At 46.1% G+C, this 20920-nt stretch overlaps 1 protein-coding gene across 1 annotated transcript in view; it reads right to left on the reverse strand.

Moving 5' to 3' along the window:
- Window positions 1-33: 33 nt before the first annotated feature.
- LOC130401482 (receptor-type tyrosine-protein phosphatase gamma-like) overlaps window positions 34-20920 on the reverse strand; it is a 94649-nt gene continuing 73762 nt past the window's right edge. The window contains exons 14-29 of the mRNA XM_056605285.1: window positions 17604-17695; window positions 15219-15310; window positions 14293-14389; window positions 14019-14101; window positions 13356-13490; window positions 12796-12930; window positions 11834-12006; window positions 10552-10687; window positions 10065-10211; window positions 9091-9184; window positions 8211-8287; window positions 7383-7511; window positions 6846-6992; window positions 5734-5876; window positions 3824-3959; window positions 34-3369 (exon numbers count right to left, since the gene is read on the reverse strand). Of these exons, the coding sequence (XP_056461260.1) occupies window positions 3220-3369; window positions 3824-3959; window positions 5734-5876; window positions 6846-6992; window positions 7383-7511; window positions 8211-8287; window positions 9091-9184; window positions 10065-10211; window positions 10552-10687; window positions 11834-12006; window positions 12796-12930; window positions 13356-13490; window positions 14019-14101; window positions 14293-14389; window positions 15219-15310; window positions 17604-17695 (1966 nt within the window). The 3' untranslated portion in view covers window positions 34-3219. The remainder of the gene's footprint in view (window positions 3370-3823; window positions 3960-5733; window positions 5877-6845; window positions 6993-7382; window positions 7512-8210; window positions 8288-9090; window positions 9185-10064; window positions 10212-10551; window positions 10688-11833; window positions 12007-12795; window positions 12931-13355; window positions 13491-14018; window positions 14102-14292; window positions 14390-15218; window positions 15311-17603; window positions 17696-20920) is intronic.

A 20920-nucleotide genomic window follows, 5' to 3' on the forward strand; every position in this document is an offset into this window, starting at 1 on the left:
TAAACTATAAAATACGATAAAAATAGTTACTTATACTGAGGAAAATATAAATAAAAATGTTTAAAAAAAAGACCATGATCGACAGTTTAGCTGTGTCATGATAAAGATAGCGAAACCCATCTTTGATTTCTTAATTCATTTCTGTGTTACTAAGCAATATGGAGTACCATTTGTTTGACGATGTTGAGTGAGATTAATAGGTGTGTCCCTGTCCAACGCAATCGTATATGGCGCTTCTTTGTCGTACTCTACATTCATTAATGGTAGCCTACATTGTCGTGACGAGTGTGTGGACCCTCTTATATGTCGTCTGTTTTTAAGTGAATGCCAACTTGCTACGAACTGCAAACAAACCCGTCTGTGTTTAAGTTTTATGGCTATTAATCGGGGTGTCAAAAAAAACGTTATTTTCGGTTGTTTTCTTCGGTTTGGGTTCTCGTCGTCCACTCCACTGTTATCAACATCGACAGTAAAGACGTGCGTTTCCCGCTCCTCGTCGACGCTGTGTGTGACGTCACCTCACAGGAGTAGGACTACCTGGCCTCACCTGAGTGGCTATATATTCTAGAGATGCAATATTCTCAATGCTCTGTTTTGATAACTCGGGAGATTCTATTTTTCTTTGCTTTTTTTCAAACATCAAAATGGCCTCTTGAAACGAGGCTCTATTTTAAATTGAGTTGCACTTTTACGAGATGAAAAAAAAAAAGCTGAAATGGTTACCTTTTTTATTTAAAAGAATAATTAAGAAAAAAAATGGAGCTGGGTTCGTCTTTGTTCTGTAAACTGTGTAGAATGAGATGTCTGGCATTTTGTTTGGGTCACACTGTTGTTCTGTATATATCTCTAATGCTGTACATTGCATTCTGAGCCATCGCTGCATGCCCGTGGTCTGCCCCACCCTCTCCAAACCGCTTTCTGTTTTCTGTGTCAATTCGCTGGTGGATTCATTCTTGCTTTTTGCCTTATGAAAGCCAACAGTTGTAATATGCAAGAGCTGTTGCCTCTAAATAAAATTACTGTACGTGTCCCATTTGTACATGTCCCTAATGTGTCCTATATAGATATGCTAGCATAAATCCAGAGGGAAACCATTGACCACTGGAACAGCCTCAACAATGAATGTCCAATGGGATTGTATTCAGGCTTCACCAAATAGAACTCAATCTGCAATCGTTTTATATCAGGATACATCACATCAAAACCCACCATACTTTATTTAATGTATAACAATACACTTTCCGTATTAAATAACACCATGACACTATTATACGGTATATCACAGTATCATAGCATTACAACACTATGATACCATCATATAATGGGCAAAACCATTTGTTGTTCATTTTTTTGACTTACAAAATACACCAACTGCCAACCTGACTAAAATGCGGTAGTAACTTTTTTTATATTGGGAATATCCAGACCTTTTAAATAATACCAGTATGAACCTTAGAAGGAAAGACACGTTTCAGAATAGTGAATTTAGCTCTGGGTTGAGTCTTACTATTTTTTTACTCAAATGTCTTTCCATTTCTAGGGCCAATTTGCTGACCAATTTTTATATGAAAATATAGGATTCTATGACAATGAAGAATATATTTAAACGTTTAAGTTTGTTCTTTTTTAATATATGTGCGCATGGCTTACAAAACAAGTCTATACATACTGTTAAGTAGCATAGGAATATCAAACGGTGAGAAATCTTGTAAAACAAGAAAAGTGAAAGAAAAAAGCTAAAACGGCAAAAACCAGACAAACAAAAAAAGGAACAATTGTCACAGAGAACAGTTCATTATTGAGCTAAATAATCTGAAATCTGGACGCATCTCCAAATGTTGGAGAGATTTCACTTGAGTTGGCAACCTCCTCTTTGGTAGAGAAGTGGGTTTAAGCAGATAACTGAACGTAGAAAATACACTCTAGAGAGTGTATATATTTATATATATAGATATAGATATATCAATCAATGAAGGAAAATAGCTTTTGATGGTTGGAGTTATTGTTGTTTTTTTTCATAATAAAGAGTCCGCACACACAGACGATATATAAGCCTGGATGAAACAAAATTGTAAAGTTTATATATAAAACATTGATGTACAGCGATCGATGGTGGCTTGTTAAGTAGACAGAAACCTGCCTAAATTGTCTGGAGGAATCTTAGCTGTATGAAGCCGAATCGATTTTCCCTCCACTCTTAAATGAGAAAAATGTCAAAGATGAAATAAAACAAAAAATCTGGTTAGGATTTGAAACCATTTCTTTGGATACAAATAATGCATTGCTAAGTAATTGGGTAAATAAGAACAGAAGTGGTGACCACAACCGAATCACATTGACTACAATTGAATCACAATGGCTGTGTTTCGACGAGGCTGTAAAAAAAATAAAGATGAAGGCCTTCAAGGCTATTCATTATTACTTTGTGTCTTCAAAATAAATAATAGCAATAATAATAATAGTGGGTGAAAGGTCTGTAAGTATAGATACATGGGACATCAAAGACAATTAACGTCATAGCATATATTACAAAGAATATATTGAGTATAAATCATAGCATGAATGAATAAAAGCTCACATTAGATGTTAAAGGACCAGAAAAGCGAAATAAAAACGATTACAAGACTGCAGTGATGAGTGAAGTAGAAAAGCCTAAAGTAGTTTATTGACGGTTGTGGCTGTAAACCACTTGGTGCGTGGTAGAAATCTATATAAAGGGATGACGGTTTAACGAAGCTTCTGTGGTTAAGTGTGTGGAAAACGTGTCCGATATCACTTAACTTAAGCCATCCAGCTGGTTAGAAAAACCAAAAACAATTAATTGGAGTCCAAACAATGTACACGTAGAGCGTAGCCTATGGGGTTAGTCGTGTGGACTGTGACTCGATTGGATTCAGGCAGTAACACTGATAGTGTAGTGCAAACTAGACAGAGCTGCTTTTCCCTCACTTCAACTTAAAAACAACAACAGGTGCACTCAGCAGGATAACATCAAAGACGAAAAAGAAAAAGGAGAGAAATGACAAAAAATAAATATCCAAAAACTTTTTTTTTTCCCCCTCAATGTAAAAAAGTAATAAGGTTATTCAGTCTGGCGAAAAAGGCCTCACAAAAGTTTTTTTGTCCCCCGTCCTGAAGTCCGACGACAGTTAGTTTTTCCGTTGTTTTCTTCATAAGTCGAGTGCCTCTCCTGCAGCCCTTCTGTGTGGTGAGGCCTCCTCAGACCAGAGACTCCATGCTCTTGGCCGGGTCCGATACGTCCACCAGCGCCATGTCTTCGGTGGGTTCCATGTACATGATGCTGGTGGGCTCCCACTCCCTGGAGCCCACCAGGCTCAGCATGGCCTTGTACAGGTACTGGTACTGCTCCTGTAATGCACAGGAGAACACAGTCGCTATTAATCAAAAGGTTGCAAAGTTCAGAGTTTTGTGATCATTTATTTAATTTGGCATTGATTTTAGCTTCATGTTTCACTGTTGGAAAAAAATCGAAGTTTTGTCCTTATGATTTCCACATTTCTAAAATCATATATTTTTTAGAAATATAAATAGACGGTGGAACTACTAGTCCTCACCCTTCCTTAATGTGTGCCCCTTAATAAACATGAACCATGGACTGAGTATCTAGCCCTTATTAAACATGAACCATGGACTGAATGTGTACCCCTTAGTAAACATGAACCATGGACTGAATGTGTACCCCTTAGTAAACATGAACCATGGACTGAATGTGTACCCCTTAGTAAACATGAACCATGGACTGAATGTGCACCCCTTCGTAAACATGAACCATTGAAAAACCCTGGGGGGGGGGGGTACTCACGATGTCGGTGAACACCCCGGGTCTCATGAGGTTGATCATCTTGGCCACCTGGTAGACGTCCACAGCGCCCTCGCTCTCCAGCTGCTGAGAGAGGGTGATCAGGGCGCACATAGTCCCGGCATTCACCGCGCCGTACCTGAAGGGGGGGGGGGGGGGGGGATCCAATTCAGTAATGCACATCCTAGAAGGTCAGCTCTCGTCCTGACGCAGCCAGAGACGAGCCTCTTGGATGCAGTCAGGGCTGACTGCATCCAAGACGCTCGTCTCTGGCTGCATCAGTAGGAGAGCTGATGACTCGGTGATATCATTATCCTGGGGGGAGTGGGGGGGTTCTCGCTGTCCTTGGCCGAGCGCGACAACTGATGACTAGGCAGCAGAAGGCCAGGTTTGAGGATTTCTTTTTGCTTGCTTTATTTTTTACATTAACCTCAACTTCACCAAGGAGTCATGGTGAGTAAAACTTTGTATGCGTCTATAAGGTAATCCTTGGAGTATGTTAATTAGGGTTGCACCGATTGTGAAATTCTGGGTCGATACCGATGTTTAAAATAACAATTTGGCCGACACCGATGTGTTTTTTGTTGTTGTTATTTATTCCCCCTTTTGTGCCAGGGAATCAAACCCTAACCCCCCACGCACGCATGCAGACACGCACCTCGTATACACGCACACAGAATGACCCAGGGAGAGGCTTTTAAGATTTGTATGAAATCAATCTGTTTATTTCAACAACTGCGCCATCAACATTCAACATCTAAATTATTTCAACGTGGGCTTAGGCAGATAGGCCTACATGAGCCGAAAACAGATCGCTATTTATTTGACTGAACACAGCCTGCATGACGGTCTTTAGACACGTCTCTACACACGTCTTTAGCATATGGAAACTATGGCCAGAAAAATACCTTCACACGATGTGTCTTTTTACAATTTATTTGTTACCAGCATTCGTAGTGTGGATAAGCTGAAAAATAGTCTGCCAAAGACGTTGACGTCGCTTAGCAACCGAGGACGCTTGCGGAGTGATATGGCAGAAAGAAAAAAAAAAAAGTATGGTTTATTTACAAATAAAGTTGAATGAAAATGTCGGTTGTGTGGGAGTATTTCACTGTCTCGGAGAAAGATCAGCGATATGCAGTTTGTAAGACATGTTCCAGTGACATTACAAGAGGAGGAAGCATTAAACATGTAAACATCGGCCACTACCATCGGTGAATGTCATCTCATTTTCCGATGATGGCCGTCAACAACGCGAATATCGGCCATTACTGATGTTTGTCCGATACATCGGTGCATCCCTTATGTTGATTCATTACTAAATAGTCCTGATGTTTAAATGTATAAAATGGAAAGATGGCGATTATCCTTTAACCATGATTTCAGGTTAGAGAAGATTCAGCTCTTCACAGAGGTGTCATCTTAGGACAAGTAAAACATCCTGTAAACATACTCATCGTGAACTATGTTGCCCTGTAAACGTAAACATCGTGAACTATGGTGTCCTGTAAACGTACTCATTGTGAAGTATCGTGTCCTGTAAACATACTCATGGTGAACTACGGTGTCCTGCAAACATACTCATAGTTAACTATGGTGTCCTGTAAACGTACTCATCGTGAACTTACTACTGTAAACATACTCATGGTGAACTATGGTTCCTGTAAACGTACTGATGGTGAACTAACTACCGTAAACGTACTCATCGTGCACTCCTGTAAACGTACTCATGGTGAACTATGGTTCCTGTAAACGTACTCATGGTGAACTGTGTTTCCTGTAAACGTACTCATGGTGAACTATGGTTCCTGTGAACGTTCTCATGGGGAACTATGGTTCCTGTAAACGTACTCATGGTGAACTGTGGTTCCTGTAAACGTACTCTTGGTGAACTAGGGTTCCTGTAAACGTACTCATCGTGCACTATGGTGGGCCCGTCCCGGGTCATGGCCTCCTCCTTGATGACGTTGATGAGCTCGAAGGTGCTGCTGAGGGGGGCGTCTGGGTGGGGCCACTTGGGGCACTGGAAATGTCTCACCTCCAGCACGTAGTCATCCTGCCAGGGTGAGGAGGGAGAGAGGAGAGACGAGTGTTAATGCCATGCAGACAGCATCCGGAACGCTAGAGATCCACATCGGTGTTTCGTTCAATCGCTCAAAGCATCTGTATATTGATATCCACATCTGAACAAGACACACAGTTAGGACAAGGTTAAGACACATGGTTAAGACCACAGTTAAGACACACAGTAAACACGGCCAGTTAAGACACACACACACACACACACACACACACACACGCACAAACACACACACACACACACACACACACACACACACACACACACACACGCACACACACACACACACACACACACACACACACACACACACACACACACACACACACACACACACACACACACACACACACACGTCCTCTGCTGCACCTCAGCTTCAACCTCCTTGAAGCCTCTGAATGTTGTATGCTATGATGATGTATAATGCATGCAGCGGCCATGCCAAAGTCCGTCTCTAGCCAGAACTGAATATCAAAATGGAGAACCAGAAGTATATGCTATGTGTGTGTGTGTGTGTGTGCGGGGGTAGGGGGTATGCAGTAAATGGTCTCCCATAAGTGTAACTTTCGTCGAACTACAAACACAAATACAGGTACACACACACACACAGTACACACACACAGTACACACACACACACACACACACACACACACACACACACACACACACACACACACACACACACACACACACACACACACACACACACACACACACACACACACACACACACACCTCTACACATACAGAGACACTTAAGTGTAAACTGCAAATTGCTTCGCAAGGAGTTCGCTTTTATTTCGGGGGGGTGAGTGTGTGAGGGAGTATGTGTGTGACTGCGTGTGTGTGTGCGACTGTTTACGTGTGCGACTATGAACCTGTGTGACTGCCTGCGTGTGTGAGTGAACTACAAACACGTGTGTGTAAGTGTGTGTTAACGTCACCTGAGTGGCCTCTAGGATGAAGTCGTGAATGATGATCTGCTCCTCGTTGGAGAGGCACAGTCTGTCTTTGCTAATGAGCGTGACAGTGAAGGCCAGGCAGTTCATGGCCTCTTCTCGACTTGGCCAGTAAACAAATTCATCCTCCGCCTGCGGGGAAACACAGCGTGCGCACAATTCAGCAAGTTATAACCACATTTCTTTTGTTAACCGTTAAGACCTTTGCGAGGTTACGGAAAAAACAACAACATTTTCCTCTAACAATGACCCCAAGTCTGCTTTCACCGCCTTTTGAAAAAACAAAGCACTTTTTTTGTTGTTGCACATTTCAACTGAAAACCAAACTTTGTTTTCCACTGCTGCCATCGGTTTTGTTTCAAAAGTTTTCGCTGTTTATAGAATAAAACCTGTCCACCGCCAACCACATTCCCTTGAGTTCGGTTCCGTGCGGCGTTAACACAATTCCAAGCAAATACTAAACCGACAGGTGTGGCCGCATTGGTGAGTGAGACACAAGTCCTTGAGTTCCTCAGTACCCACCAGGCCCTGGTTGTCAGGCAGCATGACGATTATCTGGGCGTTGTGGTCCCAGATCATGCGCCAGAAGTCTGTGGTGGTGTGGGGCAAGGGGTGCTGGGTCACGATGAACTCGTTGCTCCTGTAGTAACCCTGGGGGTGCAAGAGATCACGGGTCAGCATTTAATCCCCACACCCATCGCTCACAATAATAATCAATGGTTATCAGATACCGATCGCTCATGATAATCAATGGTTATCAGATATCCATCGCTCATAATAATCAATGACTGTCGGATACCGATTGCTCATGATAATCAATGATTATTAGATACCGATCGCTCATGATAATCAATGAACACCACAAACCGATTGCTCATGATAATCAGTAACCATCAGATACCGATCGCTCATGATAATCAATGATTATCAGATACCAATCCGTCGTGATAATCACTATCAGACACTAATGGCTCATGACAATCACTGACTATCTCATACACATGGCTCATGATAATGGTTGCCCGCCCTTTCTCTCGTTATATTAAGTCATTGTTATCGACTCAACCAACACATGGAGAACAGGCACTGTCTGTACGTGTTAAAGACAACGCTCCCCAGCGCAGTAGCGACGTTGTTCCTCTCTACAGGCATAACCCAATCTAGTGCAGTAATCACACGCACACAGAAGAAGCTAAATTGTTATTGAAAATGTTCCAGTGCCGCTTAGCCTAGCGACACTATAATATGTTGGTTTCAGACAAAGCAGGGGAGAGCGGATGCGGACAGTGGATTAAAAAAGAGGCAGTAAGGGAAAACAAACAGGGCAGGACTGAGCTGCTCATACTGTACCATCATGTAGGACGCGTTAATGTAATCCGTTCCCTTCATGCCAGGGAGAGGAGAGAGCCCCACTCTGGCACGCTCCGCTAATGGGGGAGAGGGAGGGAGGGAGGGAGGGGGAGAGAGAGAGAGAGAGAGAGAGAGAGAGAGAGAGAGAGAGAGAGAGAGAGAGAGAGAGAGAGAGAGAGAGAGAGAGAGAGAGAGAGAGAGAGAGAGAGAGAGAGAGAGAGAGAATAAAACAGGGTTTTTGAGACTCAGCTCTGCCATATATTTGAATGGCTAATAATTCACACAGTCATTATCCTGTGATTCTGTCGCTATGGCAACACATTTGCTCTCAGGCTATAGAGAACGCATTGAAACTGAAAAATATACATATACTGCTGATGAATATACAGAAACACACGCAGATTATATATACGTAGATATATACGCGTGTGCATTAATATATATCTTGTGTCCTAAATATCCTATATTTGTATTGACGTCCAGTATATCGTATATGTATTCATATATATACATATTAATACACATATAGGATATACATCACGTCACCATATATCCTATGTATGCATTAATATATAAAGGACATGATAACAAGACATAACAAGCGTCTTAGAGTACCATATTAAGCGCTATATAAATTTAATTTATTATTATTATTATTATGATGTCCTATATATCCTATATGTGTATTAAAATATATATGAATACACACATACTGTGTAGTTATATATATATATATCTCAATACACATGAAGGATATATGGGACATGAGGTCCTATATATCCTATATGTGCTGCTGGGCCTTCGCTCTAACGATGACGACCAAGCGGGAGCTGAGAGTCGGAGCAGGACGCTGGGAGCGGCGGAGGAGGGCTCTACTCACAGGGAACCACAGAGGAGTTGCGGTTCTTCTCCTTGTTGCAGTCCTTCTGCGCACTGAAGCACTCCACAAACCTCATGTTGCAGTGGGACAACAGCTGGAGGGGGGAGGGAGGAGGAGAGGGAGAACATCAGAGGGGAGGGAGGGGGTTGTCATGTGAAACTTGGTTATAAAACAGGAAGCCATGTGGATTGTGGTAACACCGTGTAGGGCTTGCGCGCTATTCAACGTTCCCAACTGTTGTTGTCATGCCTGGAAACTCTTTCTTAAGGCCCGAGGTGGGAGCTTTGACTAGGCCCTCTGAGAGGAAGTGATATATTCTCCAATTTACAAATTCTCAAGACCTCAACGTCAAAACTCTTATTATCTGGGAGTCCAATTAGTTTGTTGCCCCAATGCTTTAAAAAAATAAGAAAAAAAAGATAAATCATAAAAAAATGCTTGAAGTCTCATGAAACGTGCAGCATTCTTCAAAAACACGCTGGCATGTTATTACAGCCCACATCAAAGGACTCTCCTGTGGTTACATGCACCCTTAGGGTACCCTGCAGGCCAACGCGCTAGCCCTACTCCGCTAGCTAGCCGCGGTGCTAGCACGCCTTCTCCCGAGTCTGCAGCGAGAAGCATCAATCACAGCTGTCAGCTGATGAGCTGCACTAACAGGGCCTTGGGTGAGAGTGTGCGTATGTGTGCATATGTGTACGTCTGTGTGTGTCTATATATATATGTGTGTGTGTGTGTGTCTGTGTGTCTGTGTGTGTGTGTGTGTGTGTGTGTTTATGTGTGTTTATGTGTGTGTGTATGTGTGAGAGAGTGAGTGAATATATATATATATATATAAACATATATACATATATGTGTGTCAGTACGTGTGTGTGTGTATGTGCGTGTGTATATGTATATGTGTGTGTGTGTGTGTGTGTGTGTGTGTGTGTGTGTGTGTGTGTATACGTTTATGCGCGTGTGCGGGGACTCACTCTGAACTGCTTCTCCAGGCACGTGCGGCCGGTGGCCCCTGGCTTCAGGATGCCGTTGACGTAGGCGTGTAGCTGGCAGGCGGGGACCTCCGTCTCCTTGATGAGGATGGCCTCCATCAGAGCGTCGTGGATGAAGACGTACTGCTCCTGATCGCCCCGAGAAACCGCGGGAGAGAGAGAGAGAGAGACCGATCAGACGCCACGAACGGCAGGGAAGAAAAGAAACAACAAGGAAAACAGATACTGCTTATAACGCTGAGGGGGCCCAATCGAGAGTGTGTGTGTGTGTGTGTGTGTGTGTGTGTGTGTGTGTGTGTGTGTGTGTGTGTGTGTGTGTGTGTGTGTGTGTGTGTGTGTGTGTGTGTGTGTGTGTGTGTGTGTGTGTGTGTGTGTGTGTGTGTGAGAGAGTGAGTGAGTATATATATTCAAGTTGTGTTCATTGGCTCATTAGTGCTAAGAGCCGTGACATGCCGGGAGCTAGGCATACCTCCGTTTGGACTAGGTAATTGCGTTGTGTTCGGATGTGTTTGAGGAACCCCAGGACGTTGACTGTGCTCTTGTCCTTGATCTGCTGGAGCATGCTGTCGATGACGATGTAGGTGCCAGTCCGCCCGACACCGGCGCTAGAAACCAACAGGGCACAAAACCCATCGTCAAAGAGAGCCAACCCATAGAGGGAGCTGTGAGCCAGGATAACTAGCACTGGTGTTTACATGGAGGGAGAGGGAGAGGAAGGAGGAGGGAGAGGGAGAGGGAGGAAGGGAGGGAGGGGAAGAGAGTGAGAGGGGGAGGGAGAGTTGGAGAGGGAGAGGGGGAGAGAGAGGGAGAGTTTGAGAGGGGGAGGGAGAGGAGAAGAGGAGAGGGACAGAACAACGAAGTGCGTCAATCCAACACACTCAGGACACACTCACACGCACTCATACTGGCTGGGATTGCGAGGAGAACTAATGTGTGAGATGGAAGTGTTCAACACGGTGCAGGAGGAAGTGTAGTGAAAATAGGTATGTAGGTCGCACACGTCAGGACTAGTGATGTCGAACGATGTAATGAACAACAATACGAACTGTGTGACCAGACATGTTACGAACGGCGTAAACCAACGACGTCACAAACAATGTTAACGAACAACGTTATGAACGACGTAACAACTGGTGTAACAGACGCCCTGACAGACCGCAACGAAGGACGCTATGGACAACGTTACCAAGGCTGCTATAAACCACGTAGCGACCCATGTAACGGACGACGTAACAAAAAAGACTGTACACGAGAAGTGAGTCCGAGGCGGGGCTTTTCCCACGCCGTCAGGCTTGGGCAAAGTCGATAAACTCAACAAGAAAGCGCTGGGAGGATTTTTAATGTGCCGTATACGGCAGATAAGAAAGAAAATTTAAGCTGAACTTCCACCTTGAAATGTTGTCTCTACTCTTCTTACCAGAAGTGATAAAAAATATATCAAATAAATCAGTTATTTTCCCCCATTGTGAATGCGCCAGGCTGCTAAATTATGGAAAAAATAATATTTTTTGTCAATATTGAAATCACGATTATTCAGTTGGATAATGAAAACATGACGCATTTATTCAGCCAAAAAAAACCCCTTTGTAAGTGCGAACCTTGAAATTTGCCCTTAAAAAATCTGAAATGTTTGAATAGAAGATGTTGAAATCGAAAATAATGTTTTGAACATTATTCGAGTTTGATGAAATCGTGATTAAAATGTCGATAAATCTCACAGCCCTAGGCGTGGGGCTCTGCAGGGGCCCTACCTGCAGTGCACCAGCACGGGGCCCATGTCCCGGGTGCGGGCGGCCGAGGAGCGGTGGATGAAGGTGAGGACGGGCAGGGTGTACTCCGGGACCCCCATGTCGGGCCACTGGGTGTAGTGGTACTGGACCACCGTGCGCTCGTTCAGCCTGCCCTTCGGGTTTCCCTTCTGCCCCTGCAACACACATCGGGTATTTACAGTGTCATCCATACATAGGGTGGTAGGGATAAAAGACAGGGTCGCTATGGGTCAGGGAGGGGGGGGGGAGGGAGAGGTTAGAGTGAGTAATGGGCTTGTGGACGTTGGGGAGTCAAACCCTTTGTGGGGCTCTTTGAATTGGACTCCAACACAATAGACCTGTGGTTCTCAAACGGGGGTACTCGTACCCCTAGGGGTACGTTGGAGTACTGCATGAAAATGTAATAAAAATCAAAATATTCAATTCTGAAAGCTAGACAAAAGAAAATGTTCAAGTGGTAGAAGCTTAAATCTGACAAGGAGAAAGGTGAATCTGTGAAAAAGAAAGCGCATCCAGAAGCGCAAATCAGTTTCAGGAGGAATATAATTTAATGGGATTCACCTCTACATGCTCTGAGCCTCCCCTGGCATTGTGCTTCTTTGGTGTTTAAAAATTAGCCAACAATTTCATGAAGCAGAGGCCTAAATGGTGAGTTTTTTTTCACCTTTTCAATGTTCATGTTTTCATTATTATGTTAATTGTATAATTTTTCTCCCAAAAAGGTTTTGTGCCGGTGTAGGAGCTACTCTGTTGAAATTATATGCCAGAAGGTTTGAGAACCATGGCCGGTGGTGACAACGCTGTCCTGCTACACGTTCCGACAGGATCCAGAGCCTTCTGTCTCCAGGGTTTGGGACGTCGGTCCCAACCCCTGGATGCCCTCAAAAAAAACAGGGGGATTTGGGGGCAGAGGCTTCTGCTGGGCTGGTCACAGTCACTCCTACCTTCTTGACTTTGGTGTTCCGGATGAGGAAGCGGCGCAGCGTATAGCAGGCGTGCACCTTGGTACTCTTTAGGGTCACCACGATGTTGCCGTACTGCTCGCTGTTCTCGCTGGGCCAGTACTGGTCACATTTCCTCTGGGGAAAAGTCATAACCAGAGAGGGTTTCAAAACACAGCACCACAGAAGCATTCTTGTTTAGTTGTTTAGTCATTTGGCAGAGGCCTTCCCGCACAGGGACTTTGAGTGAGATTAGGGGTATCCAAGAGTGGTGGGATTGAAAACAGATTCCGCATTCATAGGCACCCTTGAGCAAGATGCAACACCTGCCCATTAATGACCATTTCCATGAATAAAATCCTCTGCTGGTTGACAGAATCGTAATAGTAGCATTAAGGAGCATGGAGGGGTTGGAGGCATCTCCTACAGGTTAGGCTGCGAACGTTGAGGACGGAAGCCGGTACCTTTCAGCTTGGGGTTCCAACACCCTGTAGCCACTGACACAAGCCTGCCCATCACACCGTCCCCCTCCCTATATAACCCGCCACCCTGTCTCCACCTACCCTGCCTTTCTCCACCAGGTTGGTGATCATGATGATGACACCGCTGTTCTGCTCCCACACCATGCGCCAGAAGTCCTCGAAGGTGGACTTCAGGGGGCCTTGGGCGGCGATGTAGGCTTTGGGTTTGTTGTAGCCCTGAAGACCAGAGAGAGGGGGAAGCAGGGGAGAATGAGACGGCCCGGTTGTGAATGAGATGTGAGGGGCGATCAATGCAATACTAATTAGCGGCATCCTACTCTCTATTGATCAAGGAGTGAGCCCTGAGTGATGCTTTAATGGAGGGTGTGCGCTGCGAAATTCATTTATTTTAAATCATATTTGCTCATTCGTTTAGACGTCTCCTATAAAGCACGAAAATTATGTGACCTTGATTGTGGCAAATGAAAAACAATGTCCCTCTCTCCCTCTCTCTCTTTTTAATGATTCCGCCGCCGGAGTGGAAATTCCCGGCAGATTTCCGGCCGTGCTCAGCGTTAACATTCGGGTTTCAATGGAACTCAAACCCAGAATTAATATCAGTATTTTTACGCGATTAACATACAGAGGCGGAAAAAAACCCAGAGTGAACTACCAGACCAGAACCAGACAGGGGAAAATAAAGGTAAAAAGAAATGAAAAGTTGACTTCAAAATAGGCCAACATGGATCACAAAGCACGACTTACGTCCACAAAGTTGGCGTTGATGTAATCACTGTGTTTGGCGTCTTTGCCTGCCAGCGCTCGTAATTTCACCCGGCTGTGGTCATCTAGGGAAAGAAATGAGACCCCGACATGTTATTTGTAAGCTCTCTCCCTCCTCCTCCTCCTCCTCCTCCTCTTCCTCCTCCATCTCCCTCCTCCACCACCACCACCCACCACCAACCGTGGCTATCAATTCTGAGGCGCTGTGTGCCACAGTAAGGAGGCTTGTGTTCGGCACGGCGTTAGCGGGACTCACAGGCCATGATGTTGATGTATCGGTTCTTGTGCTTGTTGTCGGAGTGATTGGAATGTTCTGCCGTGATTTTCAGGTCCGCCGTGCAGCGCTGGACCTCCTGGGGAGGGGGACGGCCAGGGCGGGGTAAACAAATACACAAACGCACAAAACGACAACACAAACACGTACAAGGTCAGCGAGGCGTAGCGAGCGGGGGGTAGGGGGGTGGGGGCGGGGGGGCATGATTGTGTTGTTCATAGAAAAAAAAGAAAATCACTCAATAAAACGACTCGATAATAAACGTTTGTTTGTAAAATAAAGTGATTATTTTTTTCGTTTAACTTAGGAAAATATACATCAGGGAAATGTTTGTGAGGAGTTGTTTCGTGAAGATTGGCCAACCAGAGCATACTCCCATAGAGGGGGGAGGCCTTCAATAATTTCTTCACATTATAATGATAATAGAGGATTTGAACGAGAGATACTATTCAAACAGCAATACTTAAAGTAGATGCCCCTGGTGGATAGGATACATCCTCTAATTAGAGACAAGGCCTCAGGTACAGAAACTGTTTGCCCGCCTTCATTGTGGCAACGCGGAAATGTGCTCCTGAACTCGCCCATTCAACCCCGCCAACAACTCCACCCCGTTTAATTAACCTCCGTCTATCCCAATTTATTCTGTCCGACCTTTGCGTCTCTTTCCCTCCCTTATCCATCTGTTCGCCAAAATCGACACGCAAACTCACAAACAGGACATTACACCACATGAGCGCCTAAACCCAGACCTCATTTGCAGAGTAGTTACGGAGGACATGCACTGAATCAAAGCGTCGAGGATAGCCATCGCTAGCCAAAAACAAAACACAATGATGCATGTCTCCAGTGACCCCGATAGCTTTTCAATGCTAATTAAGCAACGTAGGGAGGGGCGGTTTCGACTGTACCTCAAACTGTTGGGCGAAGCCCTGCAGGTTGTTAGAGTAGAGCTCCATGATATGTTTCACAAACTGCTTTACTGGGATGGCATCCATGTCATCTGTGGTAGGAAACACATCAGCATTAGCATATACACATTAGCATTATACTAGCAGTGATCATTTGTTGTGTGAACATGTGTGAGCATGCACACACACGTGTGTGTGTGTGTGTGTGTGTGTGTGTGTGTGTGTGTGTGTGTGTGTGTGTGTGTGTGTGTGTGTGTGTGATGTATATCTTCTACAAAGCGACAAGGTCTGTTGACATCCACGGCGTGTGTGGAGAATACAGAGAGAAAAGGAACCAGGATGTCATTTGTTAGATTTCCCATTTTTCCCATTTGACCAGAGGGCAAATATATTGCAAGGTCTGAAACCAGATCACTCACTGGCTCTGCACCAGCCTCAAGTTCAGGTGAAAATCATCACAGCACAACATAACATAACTCTCAAAAGAAATAACCCCAAAAACAGGGCAGAAAAAGACACACACATAGTACTCCCATCTTCCTCCTGCTAGCACAGAGCAGGGCTGACGTTGACCGTGATAAACTCCCCAGACAGAAGCCTTCATTTTACATTTCAAGCATTTCCTAAAGTGAGCGAACGCGCGCGCGTATGGTGACAACATCATGAGACCTCAACAACACACGGCTAAACGGCGCCGGTCACACTCTTGACAACGGCAGACAAAAGGCTCAGCTGCCATCACTACCACCACCGGGGAGACCAGTTTATTACTGGGCAATGACTAATACTCCATTACAGCTGGGGCCAAGAGGGCCTACGTGCGCCTGACTGGGTAACACAGCAGAGGTGGCCGCGAGACCTTTTTTTTTTTTATCATTACCTGTTCATTTATCAAAACGTATTTCCCTTCGCCTGTCTGGCTTTGTGGCGCGAGACAGGTCCGTCCGGCTAATCAGCAGAGTTCATTAAAATGGAAATGTGATGTTTGACAGAGCAATTGAAAAAAAATAAATAAAAGATATGAACTAAAGCTGCCAAGGGCAGGGTGCAGGGTGGTACGGCTGGTGAAACAGAAGGGCGCGGGGGGGGCTGATTTGCATACGGACGCTGCATCACGCGCGCGTGTGTGTGTGTGTGTGTGTGTGTGTGTGAGCTTGTACACAGCCACTGTAAAAGCTGTGGACGGTGGGAGAGGACACCGATAAACACACACACGCTCGCACATGGATGGGCATGCGCACACAGACACAGAGACACACACACCGACACACAGGCCGACGCCCACACACAGCGACACACAGACAGCGACACACAGACAGCGACACACACACACACACACACACACACACACACACACACACACACACACACACACACACACACACACACACACACACACACACACACACACACACACACACACACACACACGCACGCCACGCCAAATAGAGAATGACCTCAGAGACTACTCGGGTCGTTTCACTTTTAGAACTTCTTAAATGTCGAAGTGGCCGGAGAAATGATGCAATTTATAACCCATTGAAAAGATCTCCATTCCATTAAGCCAAGTCCTGTTAACATTTACCTTTCCTTATCTGTCTTTATAGACGTTCCCCGGCTGCGGTCCTCAGAGCGTTGTGTGAGGTTTGAGGGGAGGGGGTTGGACACCCCGAAACAAGGAGAACAAGAAATGTGCGGTGACTCGGCGAAAGGAGAGCGCTAGAACAGAACGTCCAGGAGACAGACGCGCAGTATAAAGCCCAACAGTGGGAGAGTCGATATTGTCAGCAGCTGTACTCTTTAAATAAGGAATCAGTGCCATGAAATGGGTCACAGCCAGAGTCCCTGTGAGTCTAATGGCTCCGCGGAGCTTTAATATTGACTAGCTGCCGCCGCCGCCGCGCTGCTACCTGGACCATTGAAACTGCCGCTCCCACAGTGGTGCTCGCAGAGTCATTTACATATAAATGAATTGAAACTGGGCAAATGAAGACATTAAGCTAACAAAGTGGTAAACGACCCTGTGAAAATGATTGATAACCCAGCGGAGGATGGGCGTAGCCAGAGGGGCTGGGAGGGGGGGAGGGTTCCTATAAGGCAGCGATCGATACTGGCTACGCGGACGCCTTGTCCCACTGAAGGCCTTGTAACTCAACCCTCCCGGATGCATTTCTACTTCACTTGTTTCACCCCCCTTTGCCCCTCATTGATTGACCGAGCCGCTGAATTCAGAATCAATCCAACCATGACCGTTTCTTCTTTAAGTCTGAACTTTATGACTCAGACTCCAACGACAATAATAGGCGTACTAAGATTTTCAAAGTTGCAGACAAGGGGGCGGGAGAAAAAAAAGTTAGTTTGTAGTGCACATGACGCCGGGCTTACCCGGTATGGGGATGATCGGGATGTTTTCATTGGCCACGACCCGCGGAGAGCTGGTCTCCTCCACGTAGAAGTGGGCCGTCTGGAAGAACCGCCTGTAGACGCAGACGGACAGATGGACAGACAGGGGGAGGACAGATTACAGACGGGCGTGGCAGGTAACACACGGCAGCGCCGAACACACACACACAGTTCTCAAACACAGATGAATCCTCGATGAAACGGCGCATTGGCGAGGCGGCGTCAAATTGTTTTCCAGGTCCAGTCTGTCACGGTGTTGTCCAGGTCAGATTGTTGTTGTTTCAGGGTTTTTGGGGGAGGGAGAGGGGAGGGGGAGGGGACCATTTGCGGCGTGAGCCTCTAAACGGTGAGTGGAATTACAACCGAGGTTCGGTTCCACAGTTTTTCGTTCTAAAAGCTCAACTCCGTTCTCGCCAAGGTAAGTGTCAATGGAGTTGAGTGGCCCATGGGAGCGGGTGTGAGCCAACACCAGCCAGGGAAAAAGATAAACAAACAGCGACAAAGAGCCAAGTGTCACACTTATCCAGAAGAATTAGCATTCCACTTCAGGGCAAAGCACTGCGAGGGGAAAAAAAACAAACAGGCCAGCCGCCACCAAGTACAAAAGAAGAAAAGGCATTTTCATTATCTTGCATCAAGCAGTGAACTATGTTTGATCCACAAGATCAATCTCATGAAATCGTTTCTTTTATCTGCCGATAAACACAACATAAAGAAAAGTGCACGCGCACGGAGTGATGACTTTGATTACTTCTGTAACTCAGAAGTAAAAGAGGCCATTGTGTCTTACCACTACCCCCTGGATCTCTTACCCCTATCCCCTGGATCTCTTACCCCTGTCCCCTGGATCTCTTACCCCTACCCCCTTGATGCGTCACTCCTACACCCTGGCTGTGTTAGCACCCTCCCCTGAATGTCTTCGCCCCAACACCTGAATGTCCTAGCCCCATTTGCTATAAGCCCCTCAACATTTCCCTTCCCAGTGGCATACTGCAAGAATTCTGGACCAAAAGGATGCGCCCTACCTGTGCTTCATGCAGAGCAGGGTGCAGAGGTTGATCATTCTTTGTGTGCGAAAAAGAGGCCGAAAACCCCAAAGTAAACAGCATTTAGGATATTTCCCAGCGAGAGAGAGAGAGAGAGATGGGGAGACGGCGAGAGAGGGAGCAGGACTGAGGGAGACCGTGTGAGCGCAGTTAGCTCCTGGCCTGCGTCACAGCTGCACACCCTAATGACTCCCGTCGGGTGGGTCAGATGTAGCGTGGCTAACTAACCGGCTCCGTCACTACCTCTGCTCCACACCCTGCATCCCCCCCCCCCCCCCCTCCCCCGCTCCCCACAGAGGGTCGAGGAAGAATGGGCTGGAACCAACGAGGAGGTGGGCTGGGGGGGTTGAGAGAATGGAAATGAGGGTGCGAGTGGGCTGCCGCGCCACGGACATCAATCCTAGAACCGGTTTTTGATGCATCTCTCTTTCGAGGAATCACTTGACTCGGGGCCTCTCCGGGAGCCGCCGAGGCCAGCTCTTTTAAAACCAGCCGTTTGCAGATGGCCGCCTCTCTGCTGAGCATCTGTGGGCCCCCCCGTGCCCCAGAGGCTTGCAGCTGCACTGCCTCGCGCTGTTCTAGAAAACTAATTGTATCGCATTAAGGCAGGGAGCTGCGTAGGCTGTTGTTTGTGATGGGGGAACAAATGAGGACAACATCAACATAAAAGAATAAGGAAAAATAAATAAATAAATAAAAGGACTTCTGACCGGCGTATCGCCATACCACGGACGACGTTGGAGTTCACCTGAGAGATAGCCTGCGTGATTGGGACGGCCTCTTCACGCCAAGCGCTCGGACAATTCTCGGGCAGAAGCGAAAAGAGCGGAAAAAAAAGGAAAAAAAAGGGGGGGACCGAGAGATTGATTGCAGCAAAGTGCTCCAATAGCCTCCCAGTCGGCGGAGATTGACAAGACAGAGAGTGAACAGACACGGGACCAAGACAGCCAGGATGTGAGGGAGTTGATCCAGTCTTTTCATCATGGTCCAGTTCCCCCCGGGGGAAGGCAGACAATGTCTGGCAACTGTCACAATCACCGTGACGCCCCCTTTCACAGCCGAGAGCTGCCTGTCCTCATTCACTCCCCGCTATATATCCTGAAACGCTACGCCGCCATCACGCCTTCCGTTGACCTGTCAGCCGCCGACAGCCGGCAGACACTGTGTTACTGCCGAGATTACCCGATGAACGCAACCTCCGAGAGGAGCGTGTGGTGACATGCAAGCACACGGGCGCGCACACACACACACACACACACGTATACTTTTTACATTATTTTTATCATCCACAACCAGAATCGGTTTCTTCAGACGGTGGAAGGACGTAACCGAAGCTGCTTTTCTTTCAACTAACCATGCCAACAGGAAAGACATAACAACCAAATGTGTAACCCTCCACAAAGAGTCTTCCCAAAAAAGACAGAGAATCTTTTGTTAGGAGTTACCCTCTTTCTAGTAGAATCTTAGTTAAGTCCCCCGGGCAGGGAGACCTGAAACAGCTGCACGAGGCGAGAGGGATGTGCGCGTGGACGCGGGAGGGGGAACCTTTGGGGAACCGCTTGGTCTGCTAGCTAGCCAAAGCGTGGCCAAGGCTCGGTGTATATAATTACTGTGTGGCTGGAAATCAGCTGCGAGCTGGGGCCACAGCTGGGGCCCCTGACACATTTTAAGGGCCTCTAGGTCTTTCCCATCACACCCAGGGGAGTGACAGGATAAGATGAATAATATTTTATCTCTTTCACCGAGGGGGGAACTGAGTTCTATTAAAAATATTTCCTCTAAAGCTAGATGTACGTACACATCATAGTCGCTCGGAATGGTTATGTATGCATGTTTTCGCATTGCATTAAGATTTTAATTAAGTCCTTTCATTTTTTATAATGATCTCATTATGGTTAGCGGTATGTTGCCCATAATTTAAAGTTATAGCACTGTTACCGGCACGTTCTCCATTGTCTCCCCGTTCATCTGGGGACTAAGCGTTTCCCATCTGGGGATATGTGGTGAATCGTACATCACTGTAAAGTACAAGGTAGGGTCTCTTTAATCACAGACTTTCCCCTGGAAACCATCATTGAATGCAACTATACAATGAAACTCAACATAAAATGAAAAGAGTATAGTGCGAGTGTTCGCATGGAAAAGGGGTTGTGCCGCACAGGTCACGAGTGAAGGAGAGATCTGTGTGATATAACCCCAGTCGTGCCATTTCAAAGCACTGCTTGAGGAAGAGGAATGGGGGCCGGGGGGCTA

The sequence above is a fragment of the Gadus chalcogrammus genome, chromosome 13 (genome assembly GCF_026213295.1).
Source record: "Gadus chalcogrammus isolate NIFS_2021 chromosome 13, NIFS_Gcha_1.0, whole genome shotgun sequence".
Taxonomy (NCBI): domain Eukaryota; kingdom Metazoa; phylum Chordata; class Actinopteri; order Gadiformes; family Gadidae; genus Gadus; species Gadus chalcogrammus.